Below are 20000 nucleotides of genomic sequence, written 5' to 3' on the forward strand. Positions count from 1 at the left end.
ATTCTTCGTATCCATACACAGTGTGTCTATGATGCGCTTTGTACCTGTACCACCCCCATGCAGGAATCAAGAAAGATGGTCCCTTTGGGCTCTTTGGAGATCTTCTCGTCCTTGTAGAAGTTCAGGTTGTAGGATCCGTCCCCCTGCTGCGCCAGCTGGAAATATCGCCTTTTAAATGACTGAAGAACACAACAAACAAGATACAAACAACGAGAGATTGCAGTGTGTTAAAAAAAGTTGACAGAAAAAGTCTAAATATACAGTTTTGAGAGTGTGGGAAAGTGAACTTAGAACAGGAAGTCATGATAGACCTGGCTTCATAACGGGGTCATGCACTGGGGGACTCAAGGAGAAGAATTCTACTCTGGATCCCCCGAGAATCACAGTAAAAATGCCCACATGGGTCGCCGTAGTAAAGAAAATGTGATACAGTGCTATTTATGGTGCCGATACAGTAGAAAAAACAAGATACAATGCCCTCTAGGGTAAACCTGTGATAAATAAAGAAATACACTGCCCTCTAGGGTAAATCTGAAATATATACAATACTTAATAAAGATAAAAATTTGGCGTGGAGTGGTGAAGTGCCCTCTAGGTTGCCAATACAATCAATAAAATGTGATGAACTACCCCAAAGGGTGCCAATACAGTCAATAAAATGTGATGCAGTGCCCCAAAGGGTGCCAATACAATAAATACAATGTAATAAAGTGCCCCGTAGGGTGCCAATAGAGTGGGTAAAACATAAATAAAAATAAGGGTGTTTTTACAGTGATAAAAACATGATGGGGTCCTATAATCTCCACACATTAAAATGAGATATGCCCTATAGGTGCCAAGTGTCTGCCCCTCAGACACCCTGATTCTGCCCCTAAAGTAAAAGTGTCTCGATGTAAAAAGATTCCAAAGGCAGCAAGTCCAGTGATGGGTTTGGTTTTTAAATACAGTATACGTGTGTGTGTGTGTGTGTGTGTGTGTGTGTGTGTGTGTGTGTGTGTGTGTGTGTGTGTGTGTGATTACTCACCCTCATTGTGACACTTATTGCACTGTTCATATTGCCCTTATGAAGCCAGCCTTGTTTGGACACTCCGCCTCTCTGAGAGCACAGAGACGACGTATCCTGAAAAGGACAAAAAGTCAGTTGTGTTGTAACGACTCGATCTCGGATGTAAAATGATGTCATCAAAATCCTCATTTTCATCTTCATCATCATTAGCAGCAGCAGCAGCAGCAGAAGAAACAACACTCCACATGTACGGAAGGAGTCTCCAGTGCCAAACAAAGCAGTATCATGAAATATTTTTCTTCTTCTTCTCCTCCTCCCATTAGGGGTCTCCACAGCGGATCATCCGTCTCCAGACCCCCCTGTCCTCTACATCTGCCTCTTTCACACCAACTACCTGCATGTCTTCCCTCACCACATCCATAAACCTCCTCCTTGTTCTTCCTCTTTCCCTCCTTCCTGGTGTCTCCATCCTCAGCATTCTCCGACTGATATACCCCATGTCCCTCCTCTGCACATGTCCAAACCATCTCAATCTCACCTCCCTCACCTTGTCTCCAAAACGTCCTACATCTGATAAACTAATAAGAAATGTAACTACAAATGGATAAAAAGTCACAGGTTGTTTTTTACTCATTAAAAGTTGCTGTGAAACTGAAGAGGAAGTAGGAAGAAGAAAAGGAAGACAATGAGGAGAATAAGAAGGAGGAGGAGAATAAACCGAAAGAAGAGGAGGAGGAAAAGTAGAAGATGAAGGAGGAAAAGGATGAGGAGATGTAGTGGAGAAGATGGGATGATAAAAACAGGGAGGAGGAGGGAGCAGAGGAACAAAAAAAGGAAGAAGATAGGAGGTGGAAGAAAGAGAAGCAGGAGGAAGAAGAGAAGATACGAGGAGAAGAAGGAGAAAAATAAGGATGGGTAGAAAGATTAGGGGAAGGAGGAGGAGAAGGACAAGGAAAGGTTACACTGAATAACGAGGAACATCCATTACACGAGCTCCTGTCCTCACTTTCAGCCATAAACAGATGATAATCAGTGAATAAAAGCTTTAATGAAAAGAGTCTCTAAAATGTTTATGGATCTTTTCACAGTGTAAAAAAAAATGGCCGCCGACGGAGTGATAATCGCGAGTTAACTACGAAACTTCGCTTCTCAAACACGGTGCTGTTATTTCCTGTTCGACTTTTGTTTTACTGAAAGCAAACATTAAACAGGAAGTGGTGGTCTATGGTCTCTAGAGAATTTTCACACACACACACACACACACACACACACACACACACACACACACACACACACACACACACTCGGCCAGCACTCTGGGTTTTTTTTTTCTTCTTTATCTGCATGCCTCCATGTGTGTGTGTGTGTGTGTGTGTGTGTGTGTGTGTGTGTGTGTGTGTACGTACCTCATCCTTGTCTGCATCCTCATCAATCTCAAACACATGAGAGGGCAACTTCTCCAGCCGAGGAACTTTGCTGTTAGATCAGAAAGCACACAGAGTTTAGATAGATAGATAGATAGATAGATAGATAGATAGATAGATAGATAGATAGATAGATAGATAGATAGATAGATAGATAGATAGATAGATAGATAGATAGATAGATAGATAGATAGATAGATAGATAGATAGATAGATAGATAGATAGATAGATCCTACTTGGGTAGCTGACGGAAGTCTCCAGAATAATCCTCATATTTGTAGTTTATCACGTGCCAGTCTGAGTTGTATGTCTTAATGCACTGTTTGGAAAAGAAAATAAACAGGTGAAGAAGATGAGGATGAGGAAAAAGAGAAGGAGGAGCAGAAGCAGGAAAATATGAAGGAGGAGAAAAAAGGTTGGGGAGAAAAAGGAGAAATATAAAGATGGGTAAAATGGGGAGGAAGAGAAGGAGAAAGACGAGGAGTAGAAGAAAGAGGAGGTAAAAAAAAGTTGAAGAAAGGGGAGGTAAAGGTGGAGAGGAAAGTCTGATTAGATTCAGGTCTGATTCTTCTCTCACCTCCTGGACAAATAGACTGCTGGCACTTTTCTCTGCTCCCTCGGGGATGGTGGGGTACAGAGTCCTGCCCTGTCGCTTCACACTACACATCTTTACACACACATACACACACAGACACACACACACACAGATGCAGGCACATCAGACAGAAGAATAGTCATCAGTCTACCTTTCATATTTCTCTGCTCTGCTCAGATGATGTCATTACTCAGAGTCGGTGTCTGACATCACCACTTTCTTTTCTCGTCTACTCAGAGTCTCTGTAACAGTCTGCGCTGAATAAACCACACTTCCTCTTCATCCAGAGAACCTTTCTCCACAGCATGTCCTCATACATTTTCCACAGTTGGGCACCTGCACCACGTCTTATTGTGTTCCTCTGCCTCGATTTTCTCGAGAACCTGCCACGGTTCTTCTGTACACCTCGGCTTCGGGTTGTGAAGATGAACCCATACATTATGGTCCAACTCCTTGTAATTCATTAAAGATGCTCATAATAGCTGACGCATTTGTACATTTGTTTTCATCATCCAGGAGATTCATTCAGGAACATCTAACTGACCAGTGAAGTCTGATTGATGCTCTTCATGAGATTGATACAATTGAAACTTTGGCAATCAGTAATAAATCGATACCTGAAAATCCTCGATGGGAAACTGCAGCATGTCCCGGAGGACATCGTTGAGAATCTGAGTCTTCCTTTGGACCAGGACGCTTTCATAGTCCAGCGGCTCGAACAGCTTCGGCTTTGCCTTGAAACACACACACACACACACACACACACACACACACACAAACATCTGTCGGATTTTTTCCTGAGTATATTGATAGAAAAAGCATGAATATCAAAGATTCTTTAAATGGTTTCATTTAAAAATACAAACCATAAATCTGCCCCTGACTCCGCCCATTACTCCATCTGACTCCGCCCTTTACTCCACCTAACTCCGCCCAATACTCCACCTAACTCTGCCCGTTATTCTGCCCCAATTCAATTCAAAGCTTACACAAGCTTACGCAAACCAATCGTTTTCTTTCTACATTAACATTAATTAAATTAATTTAATAAATAATTTAAATGAATGAAGTAGTTTGGTCCAGCAATTAAATGTTGGAGCATCACATTTTCTGTCCTTTTTCTACAAATGTATGTAGACATGTGTGTGAGTGTATGTGTGTGTGTGTGTGTGTGTGTGTGTGTGTGTGTGTGTGTGTGTGTATGTGTGTGTGTGACAATGAGACACAGAGACATATAAACCTGAATGAGTATTGTGTTTAACTGTACCAGGCACCATGAGCTCACAAGCACTCTGATTGGCTGCAGCCCCCCAGCAGCCCTCGCTGCTGTCCAATAAGAATAGGAGCGAAGGTAAGCCTGGTAGTGACCTCACAAAATCTACATGTACAGTGATGAGACGCTAAACTTACAGTGTACAAATTTAGAGAAGATGATGATCTCATGGGATAAGAGTTTGCACACAAAACCACATGCAAACACACAAACACACACAATTGCAGACGTACACACAAATACATACATACAAACATACACACAATCGAACTTATACATGCAATAAATATATACATGTATATAAATGTACACATTTACACACACACACACACACATATATATATATATATATGAGATACGGCGAGAAGCCACGAGTGGCTTGAAAATTGTACTAATAATTTACATTAAAATGTTTGAAAAACTATTTTATTATTGTATTATTCGTCTAAAGTAGTAAATAAAACATTTATGACATGTAGGAGTTTACAGTACATGTACATGTACAATTCCCCTTAAACCATCAAAAGGAGAGTCAAAACCTCGCAAATTTATTATTTTTTTTTAATCATGAGGGGAAATAGAACAAGTATTGAGGTTGCACTGTATATATATATTTATATCAGTGGCAGTGGTCAGGGTTCAGCAAAACCTCCTCTGCTGGCCTAAATACTATCAAAATCACTGACCTACATTTACAACCTAAATTCTAATATTTGTTCCATGAAATTGTATTAATTAATTCCCAAGTTTATTCTCTTCATTTCGTAGTGTTTCTCTCGGCTGCACTGCTTCCAGTACGTGTATGTGGATGTTAGATTTTTTGTCCAATCAGATTTCAGCCTCTATGTGCTGCCATGTTGATCTAATCTGCCCAGAGCCTTTAGAATCAGTACTGCTGGACTTTTACCTCAGACGTTATTATTAACGAGACTGTTTTTTTAACCAATCAGATTTCATATTCGCCACACAGGGCATATATATATACACACACACACACACACACACACACACACACACACACACACACACATATATATATACACACACACACACACACACACACACACACACACACATATATATATATATACACACACACACACACACACACACACACACACATATATATATATATATATACACACACACACACACATATATACACACACACACACACACACACACACACACACACACACACACACACACATATATATATATATATACACACACACACACACACACACACACACACACACATATATATATATACACACACACACACACACACACACACACACACACACACACACACACACATATATATATATATATACACACACACACACACACACACACACACACACACACACACACACACACACACACATATATATATATATATACAACAATAGCTTTAATTAACAAAAACTTGGATTATTGCATGATTATAAGTGAGACTATAAGATTATTATTGTTGGATTATAATGTGATTAATCCCGGATTATAACTGGATTATAGCAGCATTATACTGTAGCTGGATGTGAGACTATAATACTATTATAGTTGGATTATAGCTGGATTATGACATGATTACAGTGTGATCATAGCATCATTATATCATGATTATAGCTGTATTATATCATGATTATAACAGGATTATAGAGTGATAATAAAGTGATTATAGCAGGATTAATGCTGGATCTTATAGCATAATTATAGCTGAATTAAGACTTTGTTATAAATTGTAGCAGGATTATTGCAGGATTTTAAGTGAGACGATAAAATGCTTATAGCTGGATTATGACGAGTGTCTTTTTAATAGAAACAACGAGGCCACGTTGAGAAAACCTTTTTATAGCTGCTATAACATAAGTGAGAACTGGAAGTGAGAAGCATCTTGTTCCTGTGTACACGATGCAACCACAAACAGATAAAAAACACAACGCATCTTTCTTGCTGTAATATCAAACAGATTTCAGAGCACACAGTTACTCGTCCGGTTGTTTCCCTTTCCCAATAACGTCACGGCACAGAGTGTGTGATCCCCCTACAGGGTTTCACCACAGTAGTAGAAAAGGTCGATTTCAGAGCCACTTACCAATGGCAGCATCCCCACTTCGCTTTCTACCTCCATCTCACCCATGCTCCGGTTTACACACTGCTGTGTTACAGAACTCACGACCCCCCACCCCCCTCCAGGGTACGTGGTTCGATCCGATCCGATGCTGAACTTGTCAGTGTGAATAAGACCGAACTACAGAGCTCCAAACGCCCGGATCATACTTCTGGCTCTGATGCTCTTCACACGTATCATCTTCTGCACACATGAATCACACACACACACACACACACACACACACACTTCTATTTCTTTGAATTTTACAGTCCACTTCCTTCTTGCTGTCTCATGTGGACTTCTGTGAATCTGTTGTTTTTATAGTGAACACACGCCGTCCCTCCCTTTGGCTCTTTAACCACTCCTTCATACAGCTGTTCTGTGTGATTGTGTGTGTGTGTGTGTGTGTGTGTGTGTGTGTGTGTGTGTGTGTGTGTGTGTGTGAATGCAGTGGGATACGAGTGTGTATGTCCGGGCTATTTTATTTTCTTTCCCTACTGTTATCTCATACAGATCTTCATTACACAACTGTAACGTCTCATACCACTTCCTTAACTTCACAGAAATGTGCTTATGAGGGTGCCAACACTTTTCTAAACTTAAACCGAAATAGCACAACGGAAAGTCCCATCGACGGTACAGTTCTGACGCCTGGTAAAGCTCTCTGAATCCTGTCACAGCAGTTATGAGCTAATCGCTCCACACCGATCTGAAATGCGAATGATGTCACGCCGAGTTCTGCGTTCTGATTGGCCAGGAGGCATTGATCCGTTCTCGATAAACTTGCACGGGTCTGACGGTGGTGCAGCGGTGAATAAAACACGTTCTTAGTTCAATGTTACCGCGCTCGTTAAATACGTTCCCGTTCCTATGGTAACCACATAAAAGAAAGAAGTTGCACGAATTATTTCTATTTACCTAATAATGAAGGAAGGAGTCTCCAGTGCCAGAGCTTCGAGTATGAGTGTTAGTTGTGTGTGTAACGGTACACAATTCAATTAAAGTTCAATTAAAGAAATGCAAAACATAAAATCGTCGTTTTTTTTCATTAATGCATTTTATTATTATTAATATTTGATATTTGATATAAAACATCAACAGTTAAACATTTTTTAAAACAATTTTAAATCAAATGCCTGCTTGATCCAAATAAAAAAATTTAAAAAATTATATATATATATATATATATGAAAAATAAATTTGAATAAATCATATCAACAATTTTTATAATATTGATTCAATTAAATAATTCATTAAATTGTCACAATTTAAATTGATTAAATAAAATGACAGCAAAATTTTTAATTGTTACAATTATTAGACCCTATTTGGGCAATACAAATGTGTGTGTGTGTGTGTGTGTGTGTGTGTGTGTGTGTGTGTGTGTGTGTGTGTGTGTGTGTGTTTTACATTTCATTATTTTAAAGATATGATCTACTTTTCTATTTACTATTTTCTATTTTTCTATCAAACGTCTTCATTCCTTCCATCTTTCGTTCATTTACTCCCTCGATATGCGGAACTGTCAGGATTTCCTACTTTCAAGAGAAATTCCTGAAACTGGACACAAAAATTCTGTAGCGCCAGACTGTCGTAAAAACAGCGATCTCGCACGTGCGCAAAACAACCCCTAGTACAAATATCAATAGAAATAGTCCAAAAAGAGAAATTTTACACACACACACACACACACACACACACACACACACACACACACACACACACACACACACACTCACACGTGATGAATGCAAAGATTACAACTACACAAAACACAGTCTTATTGTGCACAAACAAGCATCAAGCTTTTACCACATGAGCAACAGTATGGATAGAGCAAGTGCAAACCAGATGTCTGTACACACACACACACACACACACACACACACACTCACACACACGCATGCTGTATCCCCCTCCACCCAATTGCGCAATCACGCAAGCTGACGTAATGATTACTCGAGGCTCATGAGGGGTGCGCTGGCCAAGCGCCAGGGTGGGGCTTGCAAAAATCACAAGCAAACGATCAGCGACCCTGTACTCGTCTCAAACACACACACACACACACACACACAGACACACACACACACAGACACACACACACGCACGCACGCACTCATATACGCCCACGCTAACACACCCAGCACACATTGGGAGCTTCACAGGCGGCCTCAGGGCTCCAAAACACAGCTGCTGACATAAAAAAGAACAAATGATGGACATCTCTGGAAAAAAACAGAGAGAGAGAGAGAGAGAGAAACAGAGGGAAATCTTTTCTGCATGGTGAAGCTCTCAGAAATGACACTTCAACTTTATCCACAGCATATAACGAGATTAAACCTTTCCAACTGCTTCTTTTTTCATACACTATATGGCCAAAAGATTGGTACGACCTTCTTTTTAAACATCCAATTCCACATTTGGTCTCCATTTACTCTTACAATAAGCTCCACTCTTCTGGAAGATGTTCCACTAGATTTTGGAGTTGTGGTGTAGGTGAGAAGGTGAGGAGGCCTGGGGTTGAGGGTTGAGATTAGAGCTCTATAGCAGGAGATCTTCCACCAAATCCAACCCATGTAAAGCAGATCTTCATGGAGCTGGAACAGGTTTGGGTCTCCTAGTTCAAGTGCGAGGAAAATTCCATGCACAGACACCCAGAGACAGAGAAACCGTTAACGTTGGTCTCACATCGCTCACACGTGTCTCTGCGACTTCTAAGCGTGCTGCGTACAAAAGCAAAGCATCCTCAAAGCCTTTACTTCTGATTATATTCGCTGTAGGTTTCGCTATAAATAACCGTAAAGCGAAAGGAAGCGAGAGAGACAAGCAATCAAAGAGTCAGGGATTAGTCAGCGGACTTTCCACTCCATGCAGAGAGGAGACGAGGACGAGGTCATTAATACGGCCTGAACTCACACATCGATTTCCACTCTACAGTTCTCTACAATAATGCTGAATACACAGAGATATCATTATCCCCATTCACCCCTCTCTCTCTCTCTCTCTCTCTCTCACACACATAGTGTATCAGATCTGTCTATCCATCATCAGGCAACACTAAAGACTAATGTTTATGTTAAATATATTAAAGCTCAAACATGAGACATGAGGAACTGTCTACCTTATTCAACATCAAGTCTGGGTCCTTACAGGAAAAAAGACAGACAGACAGACAGACAGACAGACAGACAGACAGACAGACAGACAGACAGACAGACAGACAGATATTGTATTTCATTTTCCTTTAAACCACCATGCAAATTTGTATTGCACTTTAACGCACATTATTTTTACACTTTTTTATTACAAAAATAATTATTTTGATTATTTAAATATGAAAATGTTAATTTGTCTATATAGTAATTTATTAATTATATAAAAATATAATTCTACCGCAATAATACGGTAAAATCTGCTTATAGAAATTATATATATATATAAATATCATAAATATATATATTTGTATTAAATAATTTTGTTTTTTTTCCTATCACTGCTATCATTTATATCAATTTATATTTTTATATTTTTTATATATATATTTATTATTATTATAATTATAATTAATTAAAAAACCCACATTCAAGTTAAAATTGTCAATATTATTTCTGTTTTTTTTTTTGGTATTTTGTATAAAAGTTGTGATATTATAATATAAATATATAAATATAAATATTTCCATTAAAAAACATATAAATTATATAATAATTCAAAAATATATGATAATATAGTATTCAGAATATTTAATAATAATATATAATTATATAAAGAGTGTGATTATAAAGGTTCTTCTTACTCCTCTTTTTTCTTTCTTTCTTTATTATATCACAGTGCAATCGGATTCTCTTTCCTGATTGGTCGGAAGGTGTTTGTTAATTAGTTACTATTTTAATCGCAGGTATATAATAATGCAGTTACCATAGTAACAGCTCACGCAAAGGGACATGTTGTTTATAGGATCACTGTTTCTATTTATTTTTTATTTATAAAGAGACAATTATTTATATTTCCATAAAAAAACATCTACAGAAGGAACCTTAGCAGGTTTAACTATAGGTTTTTTTGTTTTGTTTTGTTTTTACATTATGATTGTTTATAAGCAAGTGACTTCCTGTGAGGACAGGAAGTACCTTGATTTTTTTCACACACAAATCAAATGTAACTATAACAGGATAAAAAGTATTAGCAAAATATAGTATTCAGGAAATTGGGCATCAAACAACCACTAACTTCCATATTGATGTTCTGTTTTTATACCGCGTACCACACACACACACACACACACACACACACACACACACACACACACACACACACACACATTACCAGTGTTCCTGCTGCCGGTGCTGGAGTCAGTGATTCCCAGCAGCTTTCCGTGTCTGGATCTTCTATAACCTCTGGTTCCTTCATCTCGCCTTTACACACACGGTTATAGTTTCTGCCCAACAAACTCTGCAGGCTCCGCCACAGGAACACACTCGCTGTGCAACCCATTGCTCACACACACACACACACACACACACACACACACACACACACACACACACAATAATCTCACAGAATCAGCTCTGGGTAGAATCTCTCGATCCTGGACCACGAAGCTCCATCAGAAAGTTCAGGTTATGAGATGTTGCCAGCTGGTCTAAAGTATGTGTGTGTGTGTGTGTGTGTGTGTGTGTGTGTGTGTGTGTGTCTGTGTATGAAAGAGAGAGAGAGAGAGAGAGAGAGAGAGAGAGAGAGAGAGAGAGAGAGAGAATGAGAGAGAGAGAAGAAAAAGAGAGAGTTATCCTCTTCTTGCATACACTCCTCTTAGGAGAGATCGATTCAGTTTTATCCAGGGATGAGAGAGAACGAGTGATGCACTGATGAGCTGCTTCCAGCCATTGATGGGCGTCTGCTCTCTCTCTCTCTCTCTCTCTCTCTCTCTCTCTCTCTCTCTCTCTCTCTCTCTCTCTCTCTCTCTTTCTTTCTCTCTCTCTCTCTCTCTCTCTCTCTCTCGTTCTCTCTCTTTCCTTTTATACTGTTTATGTTTCTCTCTGCATATCTATTTTCCTCTCTCTCTCCCTCTTTTTCCGTCCCTCTCTTTTACCTTTGGTTCATTACATCACATTATTCTGCCTCATAAAACAATCAGGGTGTTACATCTACAGTTGCTCGTGTTACTAATAAATTAGAGAGCGTTACGTGTCAATTCGAGTGTTACATTTTAAAAAGTGTTACATTTAAAGTAGAGTGTTACATTTAAAAAAAAAGAGTGTTGCATTTAAGGTAGAGAGTGTTACATTTTTTTTTAGTGTTACATTTAAGGTAGAAAGTGTTACATTTAAGGTAGAGTGTTACATTTAAGGTAGAAAGTGTTACATTTAAGGTAGAGTGTTACATTTAAGGTAGAAAGTGTTACATTTAGAGTAGAAAGTGTTAAAAATGTTTAAAAGTGCTACATTTAAGGTAGAAAGTGCTACATTTAAGGTAGAGTGTTACATTTAAGGTAGAAAGTGCTACATTTAAGGTAAAGTGTTACATTTAGAGTAGAAAGTGTTACTTTTTTTAAAAGTGCTACATTTAAGGTAAAAAGTGCTACATTTAAGGTAGAGTGTTACATTTAAGGTAGAAAGTGTTACATTTAAGGTAAAAAGTGTTACATTTAAGGTAGAAAGTGCTACATTTAAGGTAGAGTGTTACATTTAGAGTAGAAAGTGTTACTTTTTTAAAAAGTGCTACATTTAAGGTAAAAAGTGCTACATTTAAGGTAAAAAGTGTTACATTTAAGGTAGAAAGTGCTACATTTAAGGTAGAGTGTTACATTTAAGGTAGAAAGTGTTACATTTAGAGTAGAAAGTGTTAAAAAAAATTAAAGTGTTACATTTAAGGTAGAAAGTGTTACATTTAAGGTAGAAAGTGTTACATTTAGGTAGAAAGTGCTACATTTAAGGTAGAGTGTCACATTTAAGGTAGAAAGTGTTACATTTAGAGTAGAAAGTGTTAAAAAAAAAATTAAAGTGTTACATTTAGGGTAGAAAGTGCTACATTTAAGGTAGTGTTTTACATTTAAGGTAGAAAGTGTTACATTTAGAGTAGAAAGTGTTACATTTGGGGTAGAGAGTGTTACATTTAAGGTAGTGTTTTACATTTAAGGTAGTGTGTTACATTTAAGGTAGAAAGTGTTACATTTAAGGTAGAAAATGTTACATTTAAGGTAGAAAGTGCTACATTTAAGGTGGAGAGTGTAATGTGTAAATTAGAGAGTGTTACGCTTAAGGTTTTGAGGGTTACGTGTAAAGAAGAAAGTTACATATGTGTGTGTGTGTGTGTGTGTGTGTGTGTGTGTGTGTGTGTGTGTGTGTGTGTGTGTGTGTGAGAGTGTTGAAGACTCGTGTTTCATTGCTTCATTGCTGCATTGCTGCTCCCATAAGGTTGGGTGTGAACTTGAGACGGTTGTTATTTTATTGTCTGAATCTGGATTTTGTTTCTAAGCATGAGGAAACCCACCCAGATACGTCAACAACCCCTAGAGCTCATGATTAGCATTGTAGTGAGTTGCAACACATCATTAGTACGTATATACACAAGTAAAATTGTACACAAACACTGGAGCATGCTGCTAAGCTCTGCCCCCTGCTATTTACAATATACATATATATTTAACATAAAAATATCAGTTTAGAATAAACAAAATTAACAAAAAAAACAATGATTGGCTACAAATATTTAAGGTGATTTTCACATGCTAGTAATGCTAGCACAACACCACACTAGCGTGTTAGCACACAAAGGTAAGCTGGTACTTGCTACACATTTTCTGCCTGTGTATGGAATGCAAATCAGAAACTTCTAACAAAAATACTTGGGAAATTTATATCCAATATAAAAACCATGCAGGATTTTAAAATGCATCAAATGTTCACAAGCGAAACGTGGCTGTAAATAAGCGCATTAAGCTAACATCGCAGTGGGAAATACAGCAGTCTGTGCTTCAACCACGCCCCCTTGTGTTTCACATGGATCACACAAACACAACGATTATTATGTTTCAGGTGCATTTTTAATCTCTTGCTAATGCTATGACAATGGCATGACCACACACACACACACACACACACACACACACACACACACACACACACAGAGGAGAGCGACTTCAAACATTCAAAAGAACCAGTATTCAAATTTGAAAAGGTCTAAACTGTATTATTAGTCGATATTATCAATTATTTCTGATTTTATTCGAATGAATAATTCATATTTTAATTATTTATTAATAATGGTCTTTTAGGTGTACTTTACTGTCAAAAATTGAGCTTTGCTGCCACCTAGAGGCGAAATAGTGAACTTTCTTTCTCATTCTGTCTTTCTGTTTACGTTCTCTGTATCATTCTTTCACTTTTTGTCTCACTTTTTTCTCTTTTTTTGTCTCACTTTATTTCTCAGTCTGTCCAACTCTCTTTCACCATCTGTCTGATCTGAGCCAGCGCCAGACCATAACTAACGGGGGCACATGGCCTCCAAAGAGGGGCCACACAATCTGCAATAATAACTTGCAAAAACAAAGCAAAAAAAACAATTAACACAGTTCAAGCACACACGCATACAACTGGTACAGTCTGCCAGTTCATTTCCCATAACGTGAACATCACAAACTAATCGAGACACAGTCAAAACACGGCAAAACAAAACAGATCGACACCGATATGCTGTGGTAACGTTTTATCTAATAAACGCATAACTTACCTTCTAATAAAGCTGAAGGCTAACATATTTTTTTATAATTTTTTCGCCTCGGCTTTATTAGCTCTGATCTCCAAGTTTCAGCAACAGGTGTTTGCATGATGTCAGATGAAGCAGGTGGTGCTGGAGAAGCTGGAGTGCTAGTATGCTCTAAATCTGAAAAAGGCTTCGAAGAAGCAGAACCAACAAACCATTTTCTAATATGCATACTTTACGCAAGCCATAAAATGCTGTGAAAAAAAAAATGTTGCTCCGCGTACACATCAATATGCTAAAGAAACACCGCAACCAGAGAAACAGGTTAATTTTCATACAAAAATAAACACCACTGTAGTTTCTTATTATTATTATTACATTGAAAATCATAAACCGTTCAATGTTTAATTTATTGTAATTATTCTTGATATATATTTAATTAATTAAAAACTGTGTAGGGGGCACAACAACCTCTTTGGGGGGGCATGGCCCCTGCTGGCCCTGTGTCTGACTCTCTTTCTCAGTTAGTCCCACTCTCTTTTTTCATCTGTCCCACATTCTTTCTCTTTCTGTCTCATTCGCTTTCTCAGTCTATCTTACTTTCTTTTTCCATCTGTCTCACTCTCGTTCCACCCACCTCAGCCCTTCTCTGTCTGCCTTATTATCTTTTTCTGTATCACTTTCTTTCTGTATCTGTTTTGTTTTTACTCAGTAGGAGTCTGGTTTTGGGGGCGGGGCTCTGTTGCCAGCTAGCCGATGAGCACTCAGTCTGTGGCAGATTTAAAGAAAAAAACATTTACTGTGTAAAATTCTGAGGAAATATTCACACTAACAGATTAATAATAATAATAATAATAATAATAATAATAATAATAATAATAATAATAATAATAATAATAATAATATTCTTTTTATCAGTGTTAATCTACAGACAGAAATTGAGCTTTGCTGCCACCTAGAGGTAAAACACAGAACTCCTGGTTGATAAAAATGGCGTCTCTTCCACACACTATTGCGCCTTTTTTTTTATTCCACATAAAAACTATAAAACTGCATGGCCTTCGTTTCAGATTGTGTTCTTTCTCCACACTGGTCCCTTACTGTGATTATTTTCCATTTAGTTTGTGTACATTTTTCCACTTATTATAAATAATAAATATTAACTGAATATATTGAATTGTCAGGAACAGAAGAGACCTGAGGAGCCTGTACACAGCCTGTACCTGAAACATCAAACCTTTCCCTTAGCACGTTTCTGGCGTCAGAAGCAAAACTGAAAGGAGAGGAATGTGAAGAAATGAAGAGTGAAGAAGGAATAAAGAGCTGGCATGAGTTCGTGAAAAGAGAGAAGGTGCAGCTCGATGCATTAAATCTAAAACAATTACAGAAAAATTATCGATGCCATCGAACTGCCAAACCAGCCATTAAATCATCTTAATGTATCTCTCTCTCTCTCTCTCTCTCTCTCTCTCTCTCTCTCTCTCTCTTTCCATCTTTCTGTTTTACTCTTCTTTCTGTCTTTCTGTTCCACACTTTTTCTCTCTGTCTGTCTCATTCCATTTGTGATGTCATTATTAGTTTCCAACATCCAACGTTACTGAACTCATAACTTCACAGCTCGGTGCCTGGAAAGCTTCTTCTCTTCACCATGAATTTTCCCTCAGTTCCACCTTGGACCCGAGATGCAGCTGATGCATTTGAAGCAGAAGATCGCCTTAAATGTCTTCGTTTGATTATTTTATTCTGGAAATTGGCAGCTTGAAGACAGACTTTGAGACAAAAGCTGCTGCTGGAAATTTCATCAAATCCACTTTTTTTAAATGATGGAAACTTGTCTAAGTTCCATCCTGACACTGTGAATACGCCGCAAAAAGCCACTGAGAGATTTGAGTTTCATTTCAGATGGTATTTTATTTGCTTGTTTGCTCTCACACTCATACACACTCATATACACACACATATACACACATACACACATACACACACACACACACACACACACACACACACACATATATATATATATATATATATATATATATATATATATATATATATATATATATATATATATACACACTCATACACACCCATATACACACTCACACATACACATACACATATATATATATATATATATATATATATATACATATATATACACACACACACACACACACACACACACACACACACACATATATATACACACACACACATATATACACACTCATATAGTGTTTAGCGTGATCTCATTTGCAAACTGTTACACGACTCCTACTAGCTTTCATTCATTATTAACGCTGTTAGCATTTCTGGTTGAAGGATTCACACACACACACACACACACAGACACACACACACTCTCTCTCTCTCTCTCTCTCTCTCTCTCTCTCTCTGGCAGGGCTAAGAGCTCTAACACTGCTAATGAAAATGATCACAACAACAGGATCAGGACAATCTGGAGCTCTGATGTAACGAAACCCCGAGTGCTGGTGGTGAACTGAGTGTAGTCAGTGCTATAGCAAGTGTATTATGTTCATTATGACGAATTTAATGCACATAGGATCTTAATTTTAATATTTTGTCTTTAAACTATGTTTATTGTAAAGCAGATTAGCGTGTAAAGCTCAGCAGTTAGCATTTATCACAGTGGCTATCACACTTTCCTCATGCTACAGGGCACTATGAATTTTTTAATTTCCCCATGATAGTCTACTGAAATTTAAAAACATCTGGTTTAAGGTCCAAGAGCTTCTTTGGATGGTTTCTCAGATACGTTTTCCTCATCTTTTCTGTCAGAAATAAAAATCTAAGTTGTGAGCGTGCATTTCTAAAACGTGGCCTGATCCTGCAAGTTGTAGGATCAGGCCAAAAGTCTGATGATGCTTTAAAAACACATCATTGGCAACCAGGTCATTAACCATCCTGCCTGAGTATGGGGCAGAGTGCGTCTTGCCCCAGTGGGTCAATATGAGTGATTGTTGCAGCTCGTATTTTGAGCACAATAAGAACTCTATGGAGCTAAATAGGGAATTGAGCATAGATTTGGCAACAATCTTTCAGATATCAGCTTTTTCAAAACTTTTCGGTAACCTAAAGGAGCTAATTAGTATTTCTATGGAATGTACAAAATAAGAAGGTGTGAAAGAGAACTAATAACCATAACATCTGTTCCACTGAACCACTAAAGGACCGTTAATAAAATAATTTCGTCTTAGATGGCAACCTTTAGTCGTGCCCATTTACCCGAAGCCATCAGTGACTTACTTCTTGTTTATAGCTGTCCTCTTTTAAAGCTTAATTTAGCATCATCTGCCAGAGGCACTACTTCATCGTGAACGTCCTGCTCGGGCTCATCAGTGCTGTCCAATGTAACGCCTAATTGAGAGCAGGAGCAGGAACAGGATCGTGTGACGAGAGCTAACGAAGAGCGATGCTGCTTATTATCGCTCTGGTTTCGCTGTAATGAAGTTAGACACTAAGCAGAGCCGTGCACACAACACATCACAGCACATTATGAAGACCATCCCATCTCTCTGATCATAATGATCACAATTACAGACCCTTTCCAGCACAATGACTTAACATGAATGTCCAGAAAACCTAATCCCATTTCGCACTTATTTCATGTCTAGCAAATCCCGAACCCAGCCAATCAGATCACTGCTAGGAATTAATGAAAATAATGTCTTTAGATACATCTAAAGAAGGAGCTGGAGTTGTTCCTTTGGGGGTTTGCCGAGCACGTCCGATGCCCTTTATCCCTCCCACGGGACGCAGCAGGTTTATAAATAGAGCAGAAACACGAGGCACGCTCATCTATAATGAATGGATACAGATACCAAATCAGCATGTGTGTCCTGATCTGTAACCCCGAAGCTGCTCCGTGCACACCGCCGAAGCGATAAAGTCATACAGGACACCTGCAACAAAGCAGGATGAAGATCTGATAGGTCTAAACGACTTCAGTGAGACGGGTGCAAAACGTTTAAACGCATCATTGTTTTCTGGACAATCTGAATATGGATTTATTTATTTTTAGAATTTAGCTGTAGCATGCTTCACTTGAAGAGTCCCAAACCTGCTCCAGCATGAAAATACCCCCTCTGCACAAAGCAAACTCAATGAAGATCTGCTTTCCAAGGTTAGGATTTGGAGGAGGATCTCCTGCTATAGAGCTCTGATCCTAAACACTATTAAACATGAATGAATGTAAACGCTGACTGCACCCCAGGCCTCCTCACTTCACCTCCATCAGTACCTGACTTCACTAACACCTTTGTGGCTGAATAAATCTCCACAAATCTCCAGAAAATATAGTGAAACATCTTCCCAGAAGAGTGGAGCTTATTATAAGAGCAAATGGGGACCAAATGTGGAATGGGATCTTCAAAAAACACATTAAATGGTTTGAAAGTGTACAGTAAATTTCTATCTTCTTCATTTTCTCCCAACACTTTCTTCATAATAACTTTCCACACTTTCTCTGCTCATACACAGTTGAGAATCGGATCAGATTTTCCTCCTACTTTCCCTTTTTTAAGGTCTAACTGCTTTGACATGTTCTCAAATTTCCCTACCATGTAGCAGAGGATTTCAGAGGGATCACGTGTCAGCCATCTTGTGTGTGTGTGTGTGTGTGTGTGTGTGTGTGTGTGTGTGTGTGTGTGTGTGTGTGTGTGTGTGTAAGCTATTAGCTAAAGTGCAGCATGGTTAACGTATCAACCTTGGATCAAACTGTCCACCTGGGAACGTAAGTGAAACTCATGGAAAGATTTTTGACTAAATGGTACAGTGAGAGCACTTTGACAAACAGACAGACACACAGACAGACACACACACACACACACACACACACACACACACACACACACACATACATGTGTGTGTATGTAAACTCACTGACCTGTAGACATCAGCATTAACTCCAACATCAGTCAAATTCATACCATCAACACCATGACAATAAATTTGAATCTAATCTAATCTAAAAAAAAAAGTTCTAGCTATAAGTAGCACATTTTTGCAGGTCATGCCCATCATTTATAACACTTGATTAAACACTCATTCGGGAAATCATTTATCTCAGAATATTCATAGCTCAGAAATATTTTTAATTGAATTTGGTGGAAGATCGTGAAATGGATTTGAACCCCATTGAAAACCTTAAGGATGAATTTTTCACACTGAACGCACCCCAGTCCTCCTCAACTCACCTACATGAGTACCTGACTTTACTAATACCCTTGTGGCTGAATGATTGTCTATAAAATCTCTATAAAATCTGGTGGAACATCTTCAGAGAAATGTGCATCTTATAATATCAGCAAAAGGAGATTCATGTGGAATGGGATGTTTAAAAAGTAGCACATACCAATCTTATGGTCAGGTGTCCACCAAGCTTTAGCCATATAGTGCATCTTTAAAAACACAATATGGTCATTTCAGTAGGTGGACATTTTGAGTAAATTTTACTTTAAAATGACGTTTGGTATGAAGCTTTGGTGTGGGTTTTCCTGTTCGATGTAAAAATTGGAAGCTGGAAACCAGGGCGTGTGGGACCTAAATCTAGGACAGTAGGACCCCCACCTCAAACTACAAATGTGATATTAATTTGACAGCTGGAGCTTTCGGAGTGAACATCAGACTGATTAGCACAGGACTGAAACAGGGCTCTCAGCTGCCAAAAGCTGTTGGCCAAAAGAAATCTAATAAAAAAAAAAAAAGCAAAGTTCAGAAGTGCAGTACAATCCTGATTTCACTACATAACTATGAACAATTTCCATTGGGAGCAAACTGGCAGGTAAAATAAGTTCTGATGAACAGATTCCACATCTCCATTTCCTGATTTTTTCTGAGATTATGATATTTCTCTGAG

General features: G+C 38.4%; 1 protein-coding gene across 2 annotated transcripts in view; it reads right to left on the reverse strand.

Annotated features, from left to right (window-relative positions):
- dock9b (dedicator of cytokinesis 9b) overlaps positions 1 to 20000 on the reverse strand; it is a 50073-nt gene that overhangs the window by 28569 nt on the left and 1504 nt on the right. For both annotated transcript variants that reach the window (XR_014530753.1, XM_083524903.1), the window contains exons 2-7: positions 3644 to 3760; positions 3009 to 3098; positions 2668 to 2750; positions 2413 to 2482; positions 1025 to 1120; positions 45 to 179 (exon numbers count right to left, since the gene is read on the reverse strand). Coding sequence is in view for 1 of the 2 variants with exons in the window: in XM_083524903.1 (XP_083381029.1) it covers positions 45 to 179; positions 1025 to 1120; positions 2413 to 2482; positions 2668 to 2750; positions 3009 to 3098; positions 3644 to 3760 (591 nt within the window). In the remaining variant the exon portion in view is untranslated. The remainder of the gene's footprint in view (positions 1 to 44; positions 180 to 1024; positions 1121 to 2412; positions 2483 to 2667; positions 2751 to 3008; positions 3099 to 3643; positions 3761 to 20000) is intronic.

The sequence above is a fragment of the Silurus aristotelis genome (assembly GCF_946808225.1).
Source record: "Silurus aristotelis genome assembly, chromosome: 2".
Lineage (NCBI taxonomy): Eukaryota > Metazoa > Chordata > Actinopteri > Siluriformes > Siluridae > Silurus > Silurus aristotelis.